The 21,623-nt window shown below is 38.3% G+C and overlaps 1 protein-coding gene across 4 annotated transcripts in view; it reads left to right on the plus strand.

Moving 5' to 3' along the window:
- NCKAP1 (NCK associated protein 1) overlaps positions 1 to 21,623 on the plus strand; it is a 116,632-nt gene that overhangs the window by 57,426 nt on the left and 37,583 nt on the right. For all 4 annotated transcript variants that reach the window (XM_067549077.1, XM_067549078.1, XM_067549079.1 and 1 more), the window contains 4 exons: positions 2,726 to 2,858; positions 7,123 to 7,204; positions 8,440 to 8,498; positions 17,404 to 17,549. In XM_067549077.1, coding sequence (XP_067405178.1) covers positions 2,726 to 2,858; positions 7,123 to 7,204; positions 8,440 to 8,498; positions 17,404 to 17,549 — 420 coding nt within the window. The remainder of the gene's footprint in view (positions 1 to 2,725; positions 2,859 to 7,122; positions 7,205 to 8,439; positions 8,499 to 17,403; positions 17,550 to 21,623) is intronic.

Here is a 21,623-nt window from a genome sequence, read left to right on the forward strand (position 1 = left end):
AATGTAAGATGATCTGTGCAGGAATCCTTGTGGATGTTTGTGTGAATTAGGGCTGTTCAGAAAAGTAGAAAATTTCAGCTTTTCACTGAAATACTAAAACCTGAAATTTTCAGCCAGCAGCTGGAACTTTTTGACAAAAACTTAAAACTTTGTGCAGAAATCTGGCACTTTTCATGAAAAATTTAGTCAAAAACCCAATTGATCTTCAAAACAGTTTAGATGGATATTTTTTGATTAGCCTTAGTCTCTGTACACGAGTTGTTTATACTTTTCCTTGAAGCACTGTAACAGAAAATGATATAGATAAAATAAGTTTAAAACTAATTTTGCATTGTAAAATTACTAATACCCCAATCCTATGGAGAAGTTTGAGTGACTAGTGTTAAATCAGATAGCCCTGGATCCAGTTGAACAAAGTGCCATACATAAACAAGCAAAGTGGCAGCAGGAGTCTGGATAAATAAATGATTATGATGGACTGTGAGGGAACAGCGCCAGCTCTCGTTAGTAGCCAATCCAGGCAACTTCTCTGAGTCTTCAAGTGGACTAGCTGCACTGGAAATCTCTTCTTCCATGAGAGTAAAAACTGAATTAAAAGTTCCTTGTTGAAGGCCTGCTTCGGTGGGACAAGCTAACAATAAATCTCTTTGCAATAGTGAACATCACCAAGCTTTCTGTGCTCTGCAAATGGAATAGGAAACCCTGTGATTCAACCAGTAACCTATTCTCCATCGACTAGTGAGGGTCAGCTGATATATCCCATTCACTTGATTCCATATGTTTTGAGAGAGCGAAAACTAGAGACGATATGATCCTAATAACATCATGCTGGTGCCCAATAGCTGTTAACGATAGTATTTTTCCTCCAACAAATCTTATACACTAAGTCCATGGAAACTACATGCAAAGGCCTGGTTTATGAAAAGAAAAGCTGTAACGATATTGGCTGTCAGATCTCTTTAATGCTAATAACAGCGAAGTTCTCCACCTTAAACTTCTTACCATACCTAGGAGAAATTACCCTGGTGGGTGGAAGCTTAATCCTGTGCCATCTGTGATATGCAAAATATGTGGCCCTTAGCACTCAGAGTTTGAGGGGCCAGCCGAGGCCCTTCTGTGGGTGTTGTCCTTTGGGTGTCTTGCCTTTCACTGTCCAGGTCTGAGGGCAGTGGAGAACCTGTCATCAAGCCCTTCCTGTATAATTCTTGATTGAGCTTAAATACAGTGCTGCAGGGACTCATGTTCCTCTTCCCAAATCTTTGGTGTTGGTTTACTTGTTTTAGGTAACCATTCCTAGTGATCATTACCTTGGACAGGAGTGTGGGGAGTTGCCTAACGCTCCCACAATGAGCTGGTTGTTGGATAATCCCTAGCTTTACTTGCAGGCTGGACAATAGTTCCCCTAGAATCAGAAAAATTACCATTTAACATACCTTGTTTTTGTCTTATTCACATGTTCCGTAACCTAGATTTAGTCTAGTTAAAATTCTAGACTACCATTTTAAAATTCTAGTTACTTCTCCATCAGGCTTTTGCAAGTCAGAGTCTTTGTTCTGTTCAGTAGCTTCAAATGTGAGGAGTGGCCTTTATATCCTAGCAGAGTGCCTCTTTGTATGTATTAAAGAAGTATACCAAGCACCTGGTGGGTGTCCAAACACCTTCCACCTCAAAAATCACTGCCACGTAGGTAGTGGGAACAAAATCTCTGTGCATTAAATATACCAATAATTTACCTGGCAATCAGTTCACAGCTTCATTTGAAATTATTAAACAGATGTTTAGCACATTAACAGATAGGGTTTTCAGACAACACTCTAAGGCCTTTCAGTGAGAAGGGAATAGTCTAAGGCCAGGTCTATGCTAAAAACTTAAATTGACCTAGCTCCGTTGCTCAGTGGTGTGAAAAATCCATACCCTGGAGTGAGACTGAGTTAAAATGATCTATCCTCCCAGGGTAGACAGTGATATGTCGACTGAAGAATTTTTCTGTTTGACCTAACTATTGCCTCTTGAGGAGGTGGATTAACTACACTGATGGGAAAACCATTGCTATAGTAAGTGTGTATACTAAAATGCTACAGTGGTGCACTGCAGCTGTGCCGCTGTAGTATTTCAAGTGTAGACAGGCCCTAAGATATTGCTGCTCCTATTTTTTTTGTATAGTATCGCCCATTGTGGGTACTGATAGGCATAGCCTGTTTCCAGAGCATCCACCAGGTAAGGAAACTGATTTTTATCTTGTAAACGGATTTTTTTTTTAGTTGAGAGGAGTACCAACATGGAAGCCTGGCCCTTGTAATTATTATTTAAATTGTATTTCACAGAATTAATCAATTTGATTAATAGATGCTACAGAAATTTCAAGTGGGGTGCTCATCTTACAGGAGAGCTTCCTTGAAGAGCAGAGTTAGATCTAAAAGCATTCCTTTTGGAGACAGAGTTGTGTTTTTTACCTTTTGTCCTATTGGTGTCCCTCCTTACAGAAACTCAACTTTCCGGGTGAGATCAATATTTTCTTTGGTTCCCCTTCTCACTGAAAGACTCTACTAAACTTAAGAATGTTTTTTTTTAAAAAAGAAAGCACTGAAAGCTTAAAGCCAATAAATGATTCTAAATCCTTTGAAAGCAAGTGTTTCACACTAGTGGAAAGGGCTCTGTCTTGACCTCGTTCAAGACGGGGGTATGTTTTTGTATCTGAAAACTTTTCCTCTTTTTGCTCCTTAAGGCACATAGCTGAACTGATATTCTACATGGAAGAGCTCAGAGCTCATGTGCGAAAATATGGACCAGTGATGCAGCGCTATTATGTGCAGTATCTCTCAGGTTTTGATGCTGTGGTCTTAAATGAACTTGTGCAGGTGAGGGGACATTTTTTCATTTGTTTGTTTTTCGTCAACACGTCATGTGCAGGTTTGGAAAAGAGCCTGTTTAGCTGTTGTGTCTGATGTGGTATCAAGAAATGCATCTTGCGTTGTATAAAACTTCGCTGCATTTGTGCTGCCTAAATAATAATAAATATTGCAAAAATAAAACTTAAACCCTAGCACAATTTCAACTTTGTACTATGAAGATTGAGCTTTGATTACTTTTTTAATGTAAATTTTAAAAAAAAATTACAATTCCTGGCTGTGTTCTTTCACCAACTGACTGGCAAGCACTCCTATAGCTTCACAGTTGTAAAACTGTTGAACCACTTCACCGTGCACGGCACATTCCTGCTTCTGTCAGTGTGAAAAAAGAACTGACAGGATCTAGACTATGCAGATGTTTTAGGTTTTTCAGGAATAATATTGCCTTATTGCATCTGATCTCATTTTAAAATGTTTAAATATATTTATTTGCCCTCATAGCGCAACAAAGGTTGATGCCTCTAATAGCACTAAGTTGCTTTTGATTGTATTTTGAGTCTTTTTTTCCTTTTGTGGTATTTCTTCTTTGGCCTGGTCTACACTTACCACGAAATTCAGCAGCAGTTGACGGGAGATACGCAAGCTGCGAAGAATAGCTTGCGTATGTCCCATCGACTTCCTAAATTCTAATTAGCACGGCATCCCCATTATGCTGCACCGATGGGAAATGCCCTCCCGTTGACACAGCGTTACTCTTTCTCCGGGATGGATTTACTGAGTCAATTTCCGGATCGATTGAGCCAGGTCTCCACTTCTGCTCAATCGATCCCAGACAATCGATCTGGCAGTGCCAAATTTGCGACCATAAGTGAAGACATACGCTTTATAAGATATCTGGGAAGCAGCACAATGCCTTCAGTTCTGCCCTGAGTGTAGTCATAACATGTAGCTTATCAACATATTGAAGACACCAAAATCATGCCAGCAGCATTTCGTGATCAGCAGTATCAAAAGCAGCCGACAGATCTAATAAAATCATTGTGGGTTCTTGGTTCTTATGCATTATCAGCAAGAAGCTGACAAATGATACCAATGGAATCTCACTCAAGGCCTACAACTAGATTGGCCAGTGTCAAGGAAATCTGAGGACTGTGGGTATTGTCAGAAGTTGCTTTGCCACAACCTTCTGTGTTCTTCCCCTCCTAAAAGAAATGGGGCTGTAATGATTAGTGAGATTGGGAGGAGGAGGGGGTTGAGCAAGGGCCTAACATTATGCTTTTGTATTAGCCTGAGTGTCATTTACAATGGGGAAAGGGCTTCACTGTTGTGGTAAACATGGAAGCGCACACGGGGGAGTGGAAAACACATACAGAGGGATTCAGCGTTGATGCCACTTGGTTTATCCAGGAATCCCTCATCACAAAACTGTCCCTCAAAAGGATCTTGCATGTTTCTGGGCTCTAACAGATCCGATACTCTAAAATGTGGTTTCAGTTCAAATAGAGTGACATCCTGGCCCCATTGATATCAATGGCAAAACTCCTTCCCATTGACTTCAGTGGGCTCTGAGGGTCATGTCAATGTTCTCCTTTAGAGTGAGGAGAGACATCTTGTCTTCTGTTTTGAGAAATTTTAGGTGTGGAACTGGCAAATGTCTTGAGAAATTTTTGACAGTAAAGGAGAATGTGCTCACAAACTCTACCAATTCCGCCGTGTCTTGGGCGTGGTTGGGGCCACCTTAATATATGGACCTCTTGGCAATACTTCTGCCTACTGAGTTGCTGGTTTTTTACACGAGAGACAATCCCTTGTACTATGGAGGTGGACATTAATATCCATGGCTATCTTTGCTATTTCATAGGGGAAGGACTCTTACTTACACCTCGCACTGTTTCATAGATGATAAGAAGCCTGGCTAATGTGAGGAGAAATGTATGTTCCAAGATGCCGATAATGCCTTACTGTCTGAGGTAGATCTGGTTCTCATCCACTGTCATGCATGTGATAGTGCTCATTTCCTGTTAGGTTGAAGGTTTCTCCACATTTCATATCACGGAGCCTGGGCACATCATGTCACATCCCAAGTAAAGTGTCAGCACTGGCTCTGGAAAGGGTAGAAACAGGGGTTCAGTGCTTCAAGGCAGATGCCTCAAGTCCTCCTGTCTGCTCAAAAGGAGTTTGTTGGAAGTACATGTAACTGACTTGAGATGAGGTTCTCCACTAGTGTCCTATCTCCTGCATGTAGTCACCATTGCTACCACCTTTGCCTTCTTGGGACAGGCTAGTAGGGCAGAGAGGGCATGAGAAACTTCCATTTGTTTTCTCAGAGTAACTATACCTAAAATACCACTGACCCTGACTGGTGGTAAAGCATGGATGGCTCAAAACTCACAGATCAAGGAAGCTGCTGATTAGCATAATTGTTTGGCAAGGGGGCAAGAACATGCAACTTGTATAAGAGCATGCCTGTGCATATTTTTGGAAAGCGATTTTCACTCATCATTGCCAGGGATATGGGCAAAGTAACAGAACTCACCATCAGACTTCATTTACTGATTCTGGGAAGGCCAGGATCCTGTCTCTTTTGGATATTGTTAAACATGATAACATTCAGCAGATGTTATTTCAAAAGCAACAGGCAAAGCAGACAAGTTTTGAGTTTATGGAAAATAACTTGACAGGACTGGAACTGGTATCCTGTGAAAATTGTTTTCTTTAAAGCCCAATGGAATTGGAAGTTAGTATGATTAATTCAACATTAGCCAAATCATTTTTTTCAAGGATGACAAACGTATGGAATGGTGATGTATAATTTATTTAGTCTTTACTTTTGTGTGACCACTAGATGGAGCTCACATTTTGCTAATCTGTACTTCAGTCAGCATGAGTTCTTTTACTATTTAATTAGACTGTTATTCAGTGTGTATTATATTGTAGATTTAAAATAGTTATGTTGAGTGTGTTGTAAGTTCTCTTTTAATTATTGAACTTGATACTTTTAATTATTTAATTATGGAACTTGTGTATTTACACACAGTTTACATTTAATTTTTTTTTTATATTTTGCTATTTAAACCTATGTAAATACTTGGAATTACTGATTTGGAATGAAAGAATTGGTTATAACAATTAAATACCTGCTTTTTGCTGCTTATATATTTTCCACCTACCATCAGATCAACCTTATCTATTATCTGGAGAAGTTGTAACTATAAAAGTTGTACTCTTATTTTTGTTTCTTCGCTACTACATGCTCTCTGGAGTGATGGTATAAATTTACATTTTTCTGAATTTGGCATCCGTGTCCCTTCAGAGATGATTTCCCAGACACAGTAAATGACTTTTGTACAAATGTACATTAAGGTGAACCATGAGGGTCAAATTGAAGTGAGGAAATGAACATAATAATAGTTTGAGTCCTGGGGCTAACTACATTTAGTCCTTGACCATTACCAAAAACACAGTGATAGGTTGAGGTGATAAATGATGGGATCCAGGATCTTTTGAAACTCCACTGCTGGGAGAAAAGCCAAGAATATTGACCCTAGTCAGAATTGTATAAAAGTACTATTTTGCTTTTGTAGTCTTCCATTACAATATTATCTTTGTGTTTACAAGAACTACTAACTCTGTGAAACAATACTTTCTATATTGTCTGAAAACTTCATATCTCATCTTTCAAATTATATACATCATTGATATCTAGCTATTGGTTCATGAACTATTAGATGTTGAAATCATAGCTGAAGTGGGGTTTAGTGGGAAGCGAGATGGTAAGCTAGTGGGATGTTCATGTGTTCAGTAGTCTGTCTTGCAGCTTGCCTGGTCTAACTTTTCTGTGCAGACAGATAAGGTGGCCGTCTAGGTCAGCAAAATACTATGAACAGAAGAATGTGTCGTTGTTATTGCATGAATGACTAGACTGGAGAGTTTATCTAGAATACTCAGGATAACAGTGCACATTGCTTAAATCCATTTGCAGCTCCATAGGGTTTGTAATTTTTTTCCTCATCACTGGCTCAGGACAGCTTGGAAAAAGTTTATTGGTTCCAGAACCACTTGTACCACTCTTCTAAGTTAAAGCTGCCTCTAGAGATTTTGCTTTCTTGTTCTTAAAGTTGTTGGTGTTTTTTTTTTTTAAAAAAAAAAAACCATTCACTCTGGGTGGTGTGTATTTACCAAATTCGTGGACTTGATTATTCTTGGTATTTTCTGTGTAGCCAACAAGTTAGAAATTATTGTGGTAACATGGTTGTTTCCATTGTTGTCTTAGAATCTTTCAGTGTGCCCTGAAGATGAATCCATCATTATGTCATCCTTTGTAAACACTATGACTTCACTGAGTGTGAAACAAGGTAAGTCTGTTCAGATGAAGAACTCAAACAAAAGCCAGCTGAAGCTCGAAGTTTCAATTACCTTGATGCTCAGGCCTTCTGGTGTTTTAGGATCAGTTGTAGCAAGCAATTTGGATAAAATGAGAATATTTTCTCTTAATCCCATTCTATATGGTGGCTGCTTCTCTTCATTCTACTTCCTTTACTCCTGTTTGCTTCCTGTTGTCTTGTATAACCCTATCTACTTGATACATCAGTGCACATTCATCCAAGAAAAATTTACTGGAAGGAATCTTGATCTCTGATTTTTCAGAAATCAATATTCAAGTATGTTTCACATTGCTGTTGCTAACACACAGCTGCAAATGGGAAAGAATGTACCTGAAATCTTAAGCAGAAGTGAAACACATCAGGCAAAATGCACTTTCATTACTGCTGCACATATATCATGTCAAGGTGTTTCACTGGTTTCAGTGAACAGAATTTGGAATGCCACAACACAGCATCAAAGTGATTAAGTGGAAGAGAAGGAAGAAAAATGATGGGATGGGATAATAGAGCTTTGAGAATATTAAAAATTACTTTGTCCTCCATTTGTAATCAGTGGGCAAAGAGCCACTTTTATTGCCCAGTGGGCTTGTTAGGGCAATAGCATGTTTTTGTATGTCAGATTAGACTACAATAAATACCCTAACTTCTGGTAGGCATGTTGCTAACCTAAGGGACTCGTTCAGTTTAATCTTTAGTTGCATTGTCGGTGCACACAATTTGGGATTACAGTATATTGTATTATTGCTTTTCTTACTCTCGGGACCGGAGTCCATTTCCTGAGAGGCAACTTCACCTCTAGGAGTGTGAAGAATAAGTCTAAAAAAGCAGTTATATGGTCCTTACCATAGGTTTACCAGTCTTAGAATAGACACACAAGCCTTTATCACTGTAGCTTTGACAAAACTTGTGTTTTTTCTTGCAGTAGTTCTACTTTTTCATTTACAGCGAGTGTTATTCATATAACTCATCCAAATAAATGCTCTATCCACTCAAAGGCAATTTTATTAGCATGATCATATATGCTGGGTTGGAATAGTTATTAGTAAATTATGAGAACAAATCTAATCTTATTCTCCTAAAGAAAGTGATCATTAAGAGCCTTGATACTAATGTTGTGGAGTCCTTAGAAAAACATCTGAATTTTTGTGTTCATTTTTACTTTTCCAGTATTTTATTTTACACATTGTATTTTTTTTCTGATGCAGTTGAAGATGGGGAAGTGTTTGACTTCAGAGGAATGAGATTGGATTGGTTTAGATTGCAGGTAAACTTTAAATATATGTACCTTTGCACATACATTATAAGGAACATTTGTGGTTTAAAATGACCTCTTACTGCCTGTTTAACTGTGTTTATCTTGCAAATGAGTGGCAGATTTATGAAAGGAGGACAACTCAATACAGAGTTGTATAAATAAAACTTAAGTAGATAAAACCAAAATTAAAACAAAATATGTCAATGGATTGTTTTTATATTTTCTGTGCATATCTTTGTAAATACCTAATACTGTTAAGAAATCAAATATACTGAACACAATACAGTACACTGACACCTGAACACACCACACAGTACACTGTTACCTTATTCAACGAAAGGAATGTATACACTTATTTTTTTAGTGTGAGGAAAATAATGCAATGTATTTCTATGTGATAAAACTGTTGCTTTACATTGGAATCATGTTTAGGTATGATCACCTTAAGTTGACTTTATATAGTGATATAGATTTTAAAATCCATTTTCATGAGATTAGATAGACAAATGTTATTTAGTCATGGAGCTCTGTAAATTCCAGTGCTTCACAAATGGAGTAGACCTCTTCCAGGCAGGAAATGTCTGCTCTAGCTTTGAATTTATTACAGATCAGAGAGAAAAGCTTGGGTTTTAACTAAGAATTAAAAATTAAATGCTCAAGTGTCCAAATACTTCAGTCATGGTATAGTGTGGCCAGCAATATTAACAAGATACCAGTGTATATAACTGCATTATATTCTGTTGGATTGGTCATTGAAAACTGGCAGATTGCATTTGAGATAATCAGTCTAAATGACATATCTAGTGTTGTCTTACTGATTTTCACATCAATATAATATAAGGGAAGCTTAAAGTGTGGTTGTGCTCTGAAAAATGACTATAAACATGTCATCATAATATTTTGTATTTGTTTCAGTGGTTCTTTAGTTTAGAAACACTCACACTTCCCTTCCCTCCCCCCTCAAAATGTAAATACTAGAAATTCAACTCTGGATCTGAAAGTTGTGTTCTTTCTGGCTCTTGCATTGTCCCCAGTAATACAGATTCTTCAAGTTAAGTTGTGACCTTATTTATACTTGTACAACTTTCCTCTTACATGAGGCTGCATAGATGTAACTGATGGCAAAATTTAGCCCTACCATTAGAAAGAACTTAGTTAACAAATCTGGTGCATGAACCAGAATAGAATACAGCACTCTCAGTTACAGTAATATTGGCTCTGCAGTGCTAGCAGGAGTGAAAAATAAGTAAAACATTTGTTTGAAGGGTAAGTAGATGCAATTCTGAATGCACATAGGGAATCAAATCTGACTGCTGTTCTACATAGTCACTTGCCAATGCACAGCTGTACTTTAACCGTCTTTTATGACACTGTTAATTGTAGTAAACCCCAAAGTATTTTTACAAATGTAAACTGAAATACAAACTTTGCATGGGCAGAGCTTTCTTCCCCCTGAAATGTGGCATTTAAGCATCACATTGCAAAGTTTAAAAAAAAAATGTAAAGTTGAAATGGCAGAACATTTAGATGGGTAGAATGTCATAGACATGGGTTTTTAACAAAATCATTTCAGTCTTCCAAATATTGAGAGGAATACTCCAACCCCACTGTTCTTGAATGTTTTATAGCAAAAGATACTCAAGAAAGCTTTTCAGAGCAAAATTGCAGATTGTCAAGTGACAGGCCAGTCAATTTTCTGGGAAAGTATTTTTAAGATAGTGTAAAGAGCCTGGTTTTCTTCAGCTGTGCAAAGAAACTGTAAAGACGAGATTGGAAAAACATGGTCTCCCTTTTCATGTAACTGTTTTTCACAAATAAAACACATGCTCAAAGATCTTTTTGGATTTGGACCCAGGAAATCTTTGGCTACAGATATAATGTAACTGAAATTTTTAGATTGCCTCAGTCACAAGTAACATCTGCAACAGTAGCATAATAACATGTTCTTATTGTGACTAGATGATGCTTTGGTAGTTGCAGGAAGCTGCAGCACAATATTCGTTTTAAAAAGAACTGGAACGTCTTTTCAACAGAGAACAGTAATAGCCTTAATGAATAGAAACTATATTCTTTTATAAAAACCCTTCTCTACCCTCATCAGAAAAATACAGCCAAATCTGAGGTATCAGATCCTCAAATGAACTATCTTTGTTATGAGAGAAATAAGAAAATGTCTATTTTAAAAAATATTTTTCAGCAAAAATTGGGTTATTGGGGGGAAGAAACCAATTTCATTATTAAAGTTAAGCATAAAGCTGAATTTCATTACATACCAGGCTTTTACCCTGCAGTAACTTAATTGGAAGGGTACCATTTATTTTTAAATATAAATGGAAGCTAATATAAGTCCTAATAACTTGTCAGCCATTAATTGACAAATAGTTCCTGCATTTTATTTTTTCAGTACTACTCTGTAAATGCATACATTTCATAAGGCATATTGTAAATCCTGCTGCGTAACATACCTTTGCCAGTTTGGAAAAAAGAGGATAACTACAGTATTGTCCATTCTAAAGGGATCACTGCAACTTAAAATCTATTAGTTAAAAAAAAAGTTAAGATTGTTACTACACCTGTTCCTGAATTTTCTTGGCAATTTTTATTTAATCATTTTTTCTACATTTTACAGTGTCTATCTCTCCTATTGCTGTGAAAATACACACAGCACATGGCATACGATTCAAAAAGTGCTGTGAGCTGCACCAGCTAAGCAAACTGAAAAATAGTTCTCTCATCTTAATTAGAGCAATCTTTGTGTACTTCATAACAATAGAGAGTACAAAGCATGATTTACAGTTTATTTTACTGTACTAGGATTAGACTGAATTTATAGAGTTAAAATGGAAAGCAGAAAAGGGGGATTAAAGAGATTTTGTTGGGTATGGTGGCTAGATATGTTGTGGCTTGAGGAAAAATCTGCCTGTCAAATTTCCCATAAAACATATAGGTTGAAATCCTGGCCTCATTGACCTTCATGGGAATTCTGCCATTGACTTCAGTAGTGCCAGAATATCACTCTAGCATGTTAAAAAGGACAGTACGTGATATTTTTCAAAACTTTTAAACCTTTTTAAAAATAAACTCTGTGGTTATAACTACCATTTAGGCACAAAACTGAAGTCTTTTTGCTACCAATTTGTTTTCCTTCCATCAATCACTGATTTGTTGTAACAGGACTATTCACGAGTACTATCCTGCTAATGTGTCTTTCTGTTTTTAAGGAGTGAAATGGAGCATTTGTTTAAAAATGATATGTCAATAATTTGATAGACACAACATCTAGAGAAAAATTATCAGGCTGAATTTTGGATAAACAAGCCTTGTCTTGGGTCCCTATTTGTCCCACCTATGCTTTTTTAAAAAGGGGAAATTTACAGTAAAATCCTAATTGGAGTTTAAAACTGTTAAGATTTATTTAATAATCATCCTGTCCTGCATCTCTTGCTAGGTCTTCCACATTCTTCAGTCTTTGCAGAGTCAATCTGTTTCTCTGCTCCTTCAAAGCTCATCATATCTCCACCCCTCCTTACATTTCTGCTTCCATCTCCTCCTGCATGTCCTCTCCCCTCCCCCCCACCCCCCCATGATTCATCAAGCTTCCATGCTGATTTCACACTGTCTCCTCACCTCATAGTACCACATGCACCTGGTGTGACCTTGCAGTGAAATGTATGGCTGGGTTCTTCTTTCTGTTCTTCCAAAAACTTTTACTATTATGCCATGAAGCATTCTGTGTGTTTGTACTGTCATTTTCACTCCTGCCTTTAGATTGTAATTTCTTCAGGGCAGGGACTCATTCAGCACAGACCAGTCTTGGTAACAATGCTTTGATCCACTGTCCCATTTGTAGCTCCTACCTCCACTTCTTGATTGAAGGCAGATAATATGCTAATGACATCTGGAAAGAGCAGCTTTCAGGGAGCTGAGCAAACACTGTCCAAAGACTAAGCTGAGACACTGTTTTGACTGAGATGTTCTCTCTTCTACTAATAAGCAATTCAAATGGGAATTGTTCAGATTCTTATCACTTGTAAGACATGGTCTTCACAGTCTGTCAGGCCAGGTAGTTGCTGGCTTGCCTCCATGCATTGAGTACTACAGGGAGTGAGGTTGAGCCTCTCTGAATCTTTGAACCTCTTCAGGCATGGACTGTTGGCAGCTTTGAGTCCAGCAGTTCCCCATAGCTGCTCCTCCCCTACCATCTGCAAGAGAACATGTATAATTAATAGGAGAGAGAGATTCTTGGTTTTTCTTTCATTCCCATTCTCTTCATTCCCATTCTCACCGTGGCTGGATGAACCAGTCATGACAGCGTGGATCCCACTGTAGGTGCGCGTGTGCAAGGTGGGCTTTTTTGAATTGCAGTATCCGTTAGGGCTGTGCGTGCACCCTGTGTTTTGTGCAAAGGCATAAAGGGCGATTTGACTGCAGCACTCGCTTAGTACCTTCTTATCACCTGCGGCAATTAGACAAAATCCAGCAAACATCTGACCTGCTACTCCTATGGAGCTTCAAGTTCATCAGTTTCCAAATCATTTGGTAAGGAAAGTCTATCTTCACCCTCATGTTTCATTTGGAAATTCCTTCCCCCCCCCCCCCCCATTTACTCTGCCCCTCCCTAAACCCACTCCTTTCATTCAGCCCCAGTATTTATAGAAGGGATAGATGTCTTGGGCCTACCAACATGGCAGACTGCAAGCCAACAGGGTGTTTAACAGGCTCATCCCAAGAAGTGATAGCCGTAGTTGGTGATTTTTTCTGGTTCAGGGTGAATAAAAATTTATTAAAAATGAATTTTAAATTTTAAATTAAATGCAGATATATTTTAAAAAATAAACCTATTTAAAATTAAATTTGAAGTTGACAGTCTTTTACTATAATCTATTCAATCATTTGAATTATATCCAAGAAATAATATTAAGCTTGTTTGCTGCCAAGTTTTAAGGAAAGGTCAAACAACTGAAATGGTGGCAGTCACTGGCGAAGCACCTGGAACCAAAGCTTGTTGAAGAGGGAAACTAACTTTTGACATCCTCTTCTGCAGGTGAATATTTTCTTTATTTCAGTTTGTTCAGCTAATTGAGTTCAATGACTTTTTTGTTCATAGTTGAGATACCAGAGTTAGTTGAATAAGTAGGAAAGCTTGTTTTCTTCTTCCATAAGCATAAAAACTAGGTGTGAGAGGCTTAGATTTACTAGTTCTAAAATCTTGAAAGACCTGACCAGAAACAATTGGTTCAGTTAATTAATTATACTTCAATCAATCCATTTTAAATGTAAAACAGGTTTTGATAAACTTTTTTCTTATATATCCAGCACTTTTAAAATAGTTGTATTTAATTAAAAACATTAAAATGCTGTTTTTGTACAATGTAATTGAATTTGAATTACCATTCAAATAGAGCTTGATGCAAATCACAAATAAAATATCAATCTAGTAAATAAAGGTATCATTCATCATTTTCTAACCTCATAAAATATACAAAAATTTAAGAATCTGAATAAATGTAAGTTACTATGCAGTCGCATATATAAACGTGTGTAGCTATAGTGTATCCTCCTGGTTAGCAAAAAGAATTAACAATTTTAATGTGAAGGCTATATTGAGTTGCATATCAACATGTTTTAATGGTTCCCAACTAATAAGACTCAATCTTTCTGTAAGTAAATAACTAAAAATATAGAAATTAAACATGATTAAAATAGAATGTTTAAATCAAGTCTTGCTCATTAAAATCAGTTATTTAAATTGCTTTGATTAGATCAATTCACCCTAATTGTGTTTGGGGGCAAAGTCACATCCCTGATAAGTGTGCAGTGTGCACATCCTTCTCTGCCAGAATTTGTAAGGACACCCGGCTGAAAATTGCATCTATGTGACCAGTCGATGCACATCACCTTGGACCCAGAAGAGACTACCACATCCAGAGAACAAGCAGAGCCATCTTCAGTGAGTTCTTTCTCAAGTAGATTTCAGGGTCAATCAGTGACAGGAAAGCACAATGAGAATTTGGTCAATATCAGCACTCTCCATGTTGATCCGGCCACCTTTGCTCCTAGCTTATCAGCACCAGTCATTACAGTGGATCCATTATCCTTATTAGCACGTGGCCAACTAACATGAAACCAGCCTCAACACTGGTGACCATGGCACCTCCAGTTTCATTACTGGAGCCAGCACTGGTACTCCCACATAAGAGTGAAACCAGTAAGTGCAGACATGGCTGCAAACAGTGGGGATCATCGTCTCAGAAAGAGAAGAGACAGCACCCCTCCAGAGATGAGGAGTCCAACTCTTCTCCCAAGGGGGAGCGATGCTGGGCAATCTGGCAGTGGCCCTGCAAAGACAACCATGTCGATTTACAGGCTTAAAATAATCCCTCATGGAGCCTCCTAAATCCACTCTGGGAATGTTTGAGACAGGGCCAGTGCCCAGCACCACAACCAGCTCTAGAATATTAGCACATGGCAATGCTGTTGGACAAGTACTACTGTTCGTCACCATCCGTGGACCACGTTGCCATCTCCATGTTGAGTAGGGATACCCCCGCTTTTATCTAGAGCTGATACCAGAAATCTCACAAGACACTGACCCAACAGAGGTTCATGGCAATGGGCTAACCATCCACAACTGGGCCAGTACCTATGTAGCAAGCCATTGTGGCTGTACTGGTGATCCATAGCAGATACCTTTCCTGTAGCTCCTGGAAGAAGAGGAGATCAGGGTCACCAGTGGCATCGCTACCTAGGCTGCTGAGACCAGAGCCAGATGTTGGCATCTAGGAGCTGGTAGTAGAAGAATTAACAGCAACACTTCTGATGTCCACCAAAGGAATCATTCTCATCATCCACTGAGATAGTTACACCAACCCCTGCCCCGTCGATTGACTATTTTAAGGATTTTCCTGACCTCCTATCTTGCATCACAGTCATATAGGTGAGATCCTATCGGCAAGCACTTCAACATTCTGGCCACATCACCCCAGCCAGGATCACTCTCCCCATTAATCAGAGGTTACTGGAGCTAGCCAAGAGCCTCTGACAAACCCCAGCCACCATTCAGCCCACATCCATGCAGGTGGGAGAAGCATTACCTGATGCCCCTGAACATTTTTAGTAGTTTTACTCCCTCCCAAACCCAGGCTCTTCAGTAGTAGCAGCAGCATGAGAAATCACAAATGTTAAAAAGGCTGCCAAAGGACAAGGAAGCCAAAAAGGTAGGGGTTTTCAGGTGTAAAGTTTACACATCTGCCTCACTGCAGCTCTGGGTGGCAAAGTATCAGGATTGTTTGCCAAATATAACTGTCTTCAGGATCTACCTTGCCCCATTCCATCAGGCTAGGTCCAATATCACCTCAGACAAATGCGTGTTGGATGTCCTCACCTAGTTATCCCATCCACTTGCACACCCTCTCTGCTACTCACCTCCCTTTTCAATCCCTCTTCAGGGACCCTTCTCACAAGTCTGACAAAAAGTGCAATGCTTTTGCATCCTCTTCTACAGCTCCTATTCAGAATAATACAGGATAAGTTTTTACTTCTGTTAGTTCCTTATTCCTAAGAAGGCGGCAAGTCTTCGTCCTATCCTAGGTCTCAGGAAACTGAAGAAATATACGTCACCTCAGATTCAGGATAGTAACGGTTGCCTTCATCATTCTATCCTTTCATATTAAAGACTGATTAGTGAAAATCTGCTTGGAGGATGCATGCTTCCACATCACTGTCCACTCAGCTTACTTGGAGTACTTGAGGTTCATGGTAAGGTCAAATCATTACTGGTATAAGGTATTGCCTCTCAGATTCTTCACAGCACTGAAGGGCTTCATGGAAGTGCCTCACAGTGGTAGGGGTATATCTGCAAAGGCAAAACATCCATGTCCACCCATACTTGGATAACTGGTTGATCAGAGGCAGATCACAACAGGAGGCAGCAATGAGCCTTGAATGTGCTGTATCCCTGTAAATCTGGGTGAACCTCCTAATAAACTAGGAGAAATTCACTCACACTATTGCAGATGGATAGAGTTCACAGAAACCTGGATCAACTCCAGATCACGGGAGTGGGGGGAAAAAATCTGCCCAAAGCTAGGTTCCAGTCACTACAATCACTTCTACTCCAATTCACATTGGAATGAGCGACCATCAATGTCTTATGTCCACTGGGAATGTACTGTGGTATAGCTAATGCACATTAGCTATGACGCTCTAATCCTCCCTCCTCCCCGCACAACACACATGCTTTTTTTTTTTCTCCCCAATAAAGACAAAGCCTATCTTGAACCAATTGGCCATGCAATAATCTCACCCCTATCTCCAGTTCACTGATGGTTTCCATGCACACACACTTTCCATACTTCTTGGCCCATGCTCTGTTTCCTGCATGACTTGATACCTTCTCACATTTACACTCTCCTCTCCCAAAAAATCCTAAAAAAAATCTGACTTGTTAAGGGAGGAAGCAGGGAAGGGAAAGGTGAGCATCTCTTAGCAAAAAGTATCTCAGCAACGGCTACGCTGGAACACACTGTGCTCTGCTTTGGTCAGATTTGCTTTGGTCCAGAAACTTACCCCTGGATTGCTGTCATACCATGCCTTCAAAAAGGAAATGATGGCAAGATCTTAATACGGAAATTTGATAATAAAGTGCTGTGGGTTCTAAATTAAAAAAAAAAAAAAAGTTGGGGGATGAAGATGGGGGTTTACTCCAAGCTTTGATATTTTTAAAAAGCATGGGTCATATGCGTGGTTCAACCACTCTTTAAAATTAATTTGGGCTAAAGAGTAGTTTAAAGAAGCATTAATAACTTAGATACAACTACATTTCTGTGTTATGTGACTGAGTTAATTATAGATATAAGAATCTTAACATTATTAAATTACTGTCCTTATTCTGTTATGCTATTATGTTCTACAGGCCTACACCAGTGTGTCTAAGGCTTCACTTAGCCTTGCAGACCACAGAGAACTTGGAAAGATGATGAACACAATTATTTTCCACACAAAAATGGTAGATTCCTTGGTGGAGATGTTGGTGGAAACATCAGACCTTTCTATATTTTGGTATGTCATTAATCTGACTCTAGAAGCTCTGTCTTTATAACTTCAGTTGTTTTAAGCCTCTTACATAGCAGTTTTTAATAGCAAATCATCCAGGAAGATCTTGCAATGGGAAAGTGCATAATAGTTCCTGGTTTTGAACCAGTGGTGCTTACAGTGACTATCCATCAGTGCCTTTTTGTGTGTTCCTTATTAAAAATCCATGTAGCGAACGTATGCCTTGATTCATTCAAAAGGCAACAGCAGTCCCCATGATTATCCATCATTTGCCTAGCTGATCTGGAGTTTGCCCTTCAATGTGCAAGTTTCTCAAACAAAGCTGATAATCAGGCGATAACTGCTTTTTATTTACTTATTTATAGATTTGCAATGTGTTTATCATAAGGATCATGGCTAATAAACAGGATTTCTAGAAATCAGTTTGCCACAGAAAAACATGGAATTTGCATTTTTACAGAGACTCTTCAGTTTTTACATATTGTGAAAAATTAAAAACAAACAGAAGAACCCAGTTTATCTAAGCCTTCATTATCCAGCTCTCTGTATTAACTGAACTGGGTGTGACAACCCGAGCCCTTTTGCCCAGGTTTGAAGCTCTCCAGATTATCCAAATTTTTGATTATCTGATCTGGCCCAAGTCCCAATTAGATCAGATAAACTGGGTTCCAATTTATCAATAGAACATTGTGTTCAAGTGATACCTATATATATTGTGGTTAGGAAAACTAAAGTTCAGTGTATCATTTTAATTATGGAAAAATGCCGATATTCATGGGTTTTTTTAGTGGAGAATTTTGGGGGTTTTATTATGGAAAACTAGGATCCACGTTCATATATTTAACTATACAAAATTCATTAGCCAGTGTCAGCAAAAATAAAAATACCCTTCCCTCCTAAAATAATCTGTATATATCCCCATAATACTTTATAATATTTAAAAACAAAATCCTTTTCTCAAAACAGTAGTATGGACGTTGGAAAAAGACTATTCACCAGCTACAGATTGCAAATTATATTTCACTTTAGTTTAATTGAGCAATAGAGCTTGCTTCTGCATTATGGGAGTCAAGTAGAAGATTGCAAACCATTTTCAATCATACCCTGACAATTTCAACTTCAGGACGCAATTTTACCTACCAGGTCCACAGGGGAAAGGGACATAAACGGAGCAAATCTGGGGTGTGGTGCACAAGAGAAGGGGAAAACTTAAGGCATGATTTCTCTCTCTCTCTCTCTGTCTCTATGATAAAATCAGTCTGGAATCAAGCGTCTGGTAAAGAATATATTTTATAAAATGTCCAAAACTTGGACTTGGACTGGTGTTTCAAATCTTACATGTCATTCAGAAATGCTTTTTTTAGCAGTGTTTTAATCAGAAATAGAGAGATCAACATTTATTTTTGTATTCCCCTTACTTCCCCTCTCCTCCTCCCCCCCCAAAAAAAAAAAAAAAAAAAAAAAAAAAAAGCCTAAGTGACTAGAATTGGCACTGAAGTTGAAATAACTTTGGTTCAATCAAAAGTTACATTAGAAATAATTTATAGATTTTTAAGGCCAGAAGGAATCATAAGTCATTTTCTATTCTGACCTCCTGTATAGCACAGGCCATAGGACTCTGTGAATTTATCTCTGTTTCAAGCCTAATAGTTGTGCTTGAGCTAGAGTGTATCTTTGAGAAAATCATCTAATCCCCATTTTAAAATATCCAATTATGGAGAATCCAGTACAACCAGTGATAAGTTGTTCCATTGCCAAAAATATGTGCCTTATTTCTAGTCAGTATTTATCCATCTTCAGCTTTCAGCCATTGGACCTTGTACCTTTGTCTGCTAGATTATAAAGCCCTTTATTATCAAATTTCCATTTCCCATGTAAGTACTTGACGACTTTAATCAAGTAATCTTTTAATATTGTCTTTCATAAACTAAACAGATTGAGATTGTTGAGGGTATGTCTGCACTGCAGGTGGAGGTGTGATTGTAACATGAGTAGACATACTTGTGTTAGCTTAATCTAGCTAGCATGGGAAACAATAGCAGTGTAGACATGGAAGCACATGCTAGCAACCAGCATATGAAGCCAGGCTCCCCAGCAGGCTTGTACTTGGGAAGCTAGTCCATGCTGCTATGTGTACAATACTATTGTTGCCTTTGCTGCAATCTCATCTTAACTTGCATTGTAGACAATGTATCACTGAGTGAATCACTATCAAACATGGTTTCCAATCCTTTAATCATTCTTCATGACTCTTCTCTGAATCCTGTCCAGTTTTTCAACATACTTCTTAAATTGTGTACTTTGGAACTGGACATAGTATTATAGTAGAAGTTGCACAGTGCCAAACAGGTAATATAACCTTTCTAGTCCTACTCAGTATTACCCTGTTTATGCATCCAAGGGTCATACACAGTACTCCTTCTAGTGATAGGATTGCATTGGGAGCTTTTATTCAGCTGATTATCCACCATAGAATCATAGACTCTAGGGCTGGAAGGGATGTAGAGAGGTCTTCTAATCCAGTCCCCTGTACTCCAGGCAGGACCAAGCATTAGCTGGACCATCCCTGACAGTTGTCTATCCAGCCTGCTCTTAAAAATCTCCAATGATGGAGATTCCACCACCTCCCTAAGCAATTTATTCCAGTGTTTAACTACCCTGACAGGAAGTTTTTTCTAATGTCTAACCTAAACTGCTCTTGCTGCAATTTAAGCCCATTGCCTCTTGGCCTATCCTCAGAAGTTAATGAGAACAATTTTTCTCCCTCTTCCTTGTAAAAAACCTTTTATGTACCTGAAAACTGTTATCATGTTCCCCACTCGGTAACTCAGAAACAGGTAATGCCATTTTTGACAACGCTACTTCCCTCCCCTTTTGCCCACTCGGTCCTTCCTAAATAGGTTATAATAATTTATTTTTAACATTCCAGTCTTGCAAATCTTTCCTCCAGTTTTCAGTAATATTAACTTGGTTGATTTTATGCTCATAAATGAACAATTCCTCTAGTTTATTACCAAAACTCCTAGCAATGGTGTATAAAATTTCTTCTTTTCCTGTACACTGATTAATTTTGTTCTTGACATCTTGATTTTGTGCTAAATGAACTCTTATTTGTTCTCTTTTCACCATTCCCTTTTGTTAGTTTAATACATTGACCCAAATTAGGATGATGATATGCATTTGTGCATATGATATGCATTTCACTTTATGAAAAAGGACATTTTATTTGATGGAACATGCCTACATTAATGGGACAAAAAAGCTTAAATAAGAATCTCCGTGGTAGAAATAAAATAATTTTTAGTCTAGTCTATGGTCAGTGGGGAAAGTTATGGCAATTTTGATGGATATGATGTAAGAGGGTACTATGGTTGATTACCAAATAAACATGCCACATTTAAATAAATTAAAAACCGATAGTTGATAGGTCTCAAAATGTAATTGTAATAGGGAATCCTCGAACAGATATTTCTAATGGGGTCTCTCAAGTATCACTTCTTGGACCCTGCACTATTTAGTATTTTCATCTATGACCTGGGAGAAAACATAAAATCATTTTCAGATGACATTTAAGGAGTTTTAAATGAAGAGAAGATGTCACTGATACAGAGTTATCTAGATTACTTGATAAACTGGGCATAAGCAAGCAATATGTGTTTCAGTATGGTCAAATGTAAGGTTGTACGTTTAGGAACAAAGAGTGTAGGCCATGCTTACAGGATGGGGGATTGTATCCTGGGAAACAGTGATTGTGAAAAAGGACTCGGTGGATTGGGGACTGTGGTGGATAATCAGCTGAACATGATTTCCCAGTACAGTGCTGTGGCCAGAAGGATTACTGTGTACTATGACCCTTGGATGTACAAACAGCGGAATGCTGAGTAGAAGTAGAGATTAAATTGCCTCTATTTGGCACTAGTGTCACCACTGTTGGAATACTGTGTCCCATTCTGCTGTCCATACTTCAAGCAGGATGCTGGGAAAGATTCAGAGAAGAACCATGAGAATGATTGAAGGACTGGAAAACATGCCCTATAGTGATACTCAAGGAACTCAATATGTTTAGTTCATCAAAGAGAA

The sequence above is a fragment of the Emydura macquarii genome, unplaced genomic scaffold, assembly GCF_026122565.2.
Source record: "Emydura macquarii macquarii isolate MOO-44397 ecotype Brisbane River unplaced genomic scaffold, CSIRO-AGI_Emac_v2 contig_1253, whole genome shotgun sequence".
Lineage (NCBI taxonomy): Eukaryota > Metazoa > Chordata > Testudines > Chelidae > Emydura > Emydura macquarii.